The sequence below is a fragment of the Eimeria mitis genome, genomic scaffold, assembly GCF_000499745.2.
Source record: "Eimeria mitis Houghton genomic scaffold, Emh_scaff466, whole genome shotgun sequence".
NCBI lineage: Eukaryota > Apicomplexa > Conoidasida > Eucoccidiorida > Eimeriidae > Eimeria > Eimeria mitis.
In genome coordinates, this window is record NW_013572963.1 from 3950 (window position 1) to 5292 (window position 1343).

Genomic DNA, 1343 nt, shown 5'->3' on the forward strand with positions numbered 1-1343 from the left:
AGGAAGCCGTCTGGGTTGAAAGGAACTGGTCAACGCCGCTTGTCGCAGTTTCTTGCCACACGTTCTTGTGCTTTCTTCACGTATTCTCGCGCTGCTGCAAGCTATGTATGGAAGTTGCCAACTACTACCCGTTTGCCGGGCTGGCTCCCAACAGCAGCAGGCGCCGTCGATAACAAGATAATCCGTTGTGTTCCATCCAAACATAATAATTAGAACCTACGATAGGTTAGGTTACCTTGCTGGACAACAATATTGCAGCCTACTAAAAACCGTCTAGAGGGTCTTATGACTGTTCTGCGCTTAGATCTGAACTACCACTGCTCTTCACTGCTGCACCTTGAATGACTCAAAGCACTTTGCTGCATATATTCCAATGAAAGTCCCTCTGAATAGCGTTTTCTAACAATCAGGTTAGTTTGCTGAAGCCCCAGCTCTCCCATGCAGTAACGACCCGCAGTACGTTCCACCATATGGCCGTTCTGTAGGCCCTTATTACAGTTGCTACAGACCTCTCGTACGTTTTCGGTTGTACTTTTGTGGGTCTTAATCACAGCCATGGAAAGGACAACCCTCTGCAAGCAGCACCGCATAGCCTGTATTCAAATGGAAGTCACAGGAAATATTTTTGCCGTTCTTCGGCGAATCACCCCCAAAACAGGAGACCGCCGCATAGAAACGTAGACTGAATAAGAATGGCGCGTCTATACTGAACAACCGCCCTTGGCCAGATGCCGTCACATCCGCCATTCCCCACTGATAACGAAAAAGATTATCGGAAGGACATCTTTGTTGTTCCTTGCAGTCAAAGCGTGATAGGCGGTTGCTGTTAAACCGCAGCGATTGCTGCGGATGAGCCAGCTACGGGGCTCCTATCCCTGCAAGTCCAGCTTCCGCAGTACCTGCTACCCCCGCAGGAATCGGGAGCTGATGCCGATGAGGTGGACGCGTGTGGACTGAGGAGAATTCCATGCACATGGCAACGCGACCTCAGCAGGGACCGCTATACAGAAGCGCTGTTGTGCTGCGTTACGGGTGCGGCCACTACGAACTGCCGCACTACAACCCAGACGAACTGCAGCGAGACACCCTACAAGGCTTGGTACACTTTTCACAGCGCCTTGCATGCAATGAACATACCCCTGCCCCCTCATAAACTGAGAGAAAACATCTTCCGAATGTCGTGCGCAAAGTGGTAGAGATTCCGCATAAACCTATCCTAAAAACAAGCAAACAGCCCACACATACAAAGTAGCAAAACGACGCGAGCTGCCAAGGCCATGCAAAAGTGCTGTCTAGTTTCCCAGCAGACAGTAACCCACCTTATTTGCCGGCGTTAGGTCATC

General features: G+C 50.5%; 1 protein-coding gene across 1 annotated transcript in view; it reads right to left on the bottom strand.

The window, feature by feature from the left end:
* Positions 1-1147: 1147 nt before the first annotated feature.
* EMH_0013230 (exportin 7, putative) overlaps positions 1148-1343 on the bottom strand; it is a gene marked incomplete at both ends in the record, with an annotated part of 9696 nt that continues 9500 nt past the window's right edge. Inside the window, one exon of the mRNA XM_013499775.1 lies at positions 1148-1211. Coding sequence (XP_013355229.1) covers positions 1148-1211 — 64 coding nt within the window. The remainder of the gene's footprint in view (positions 1212-1343) is intronic.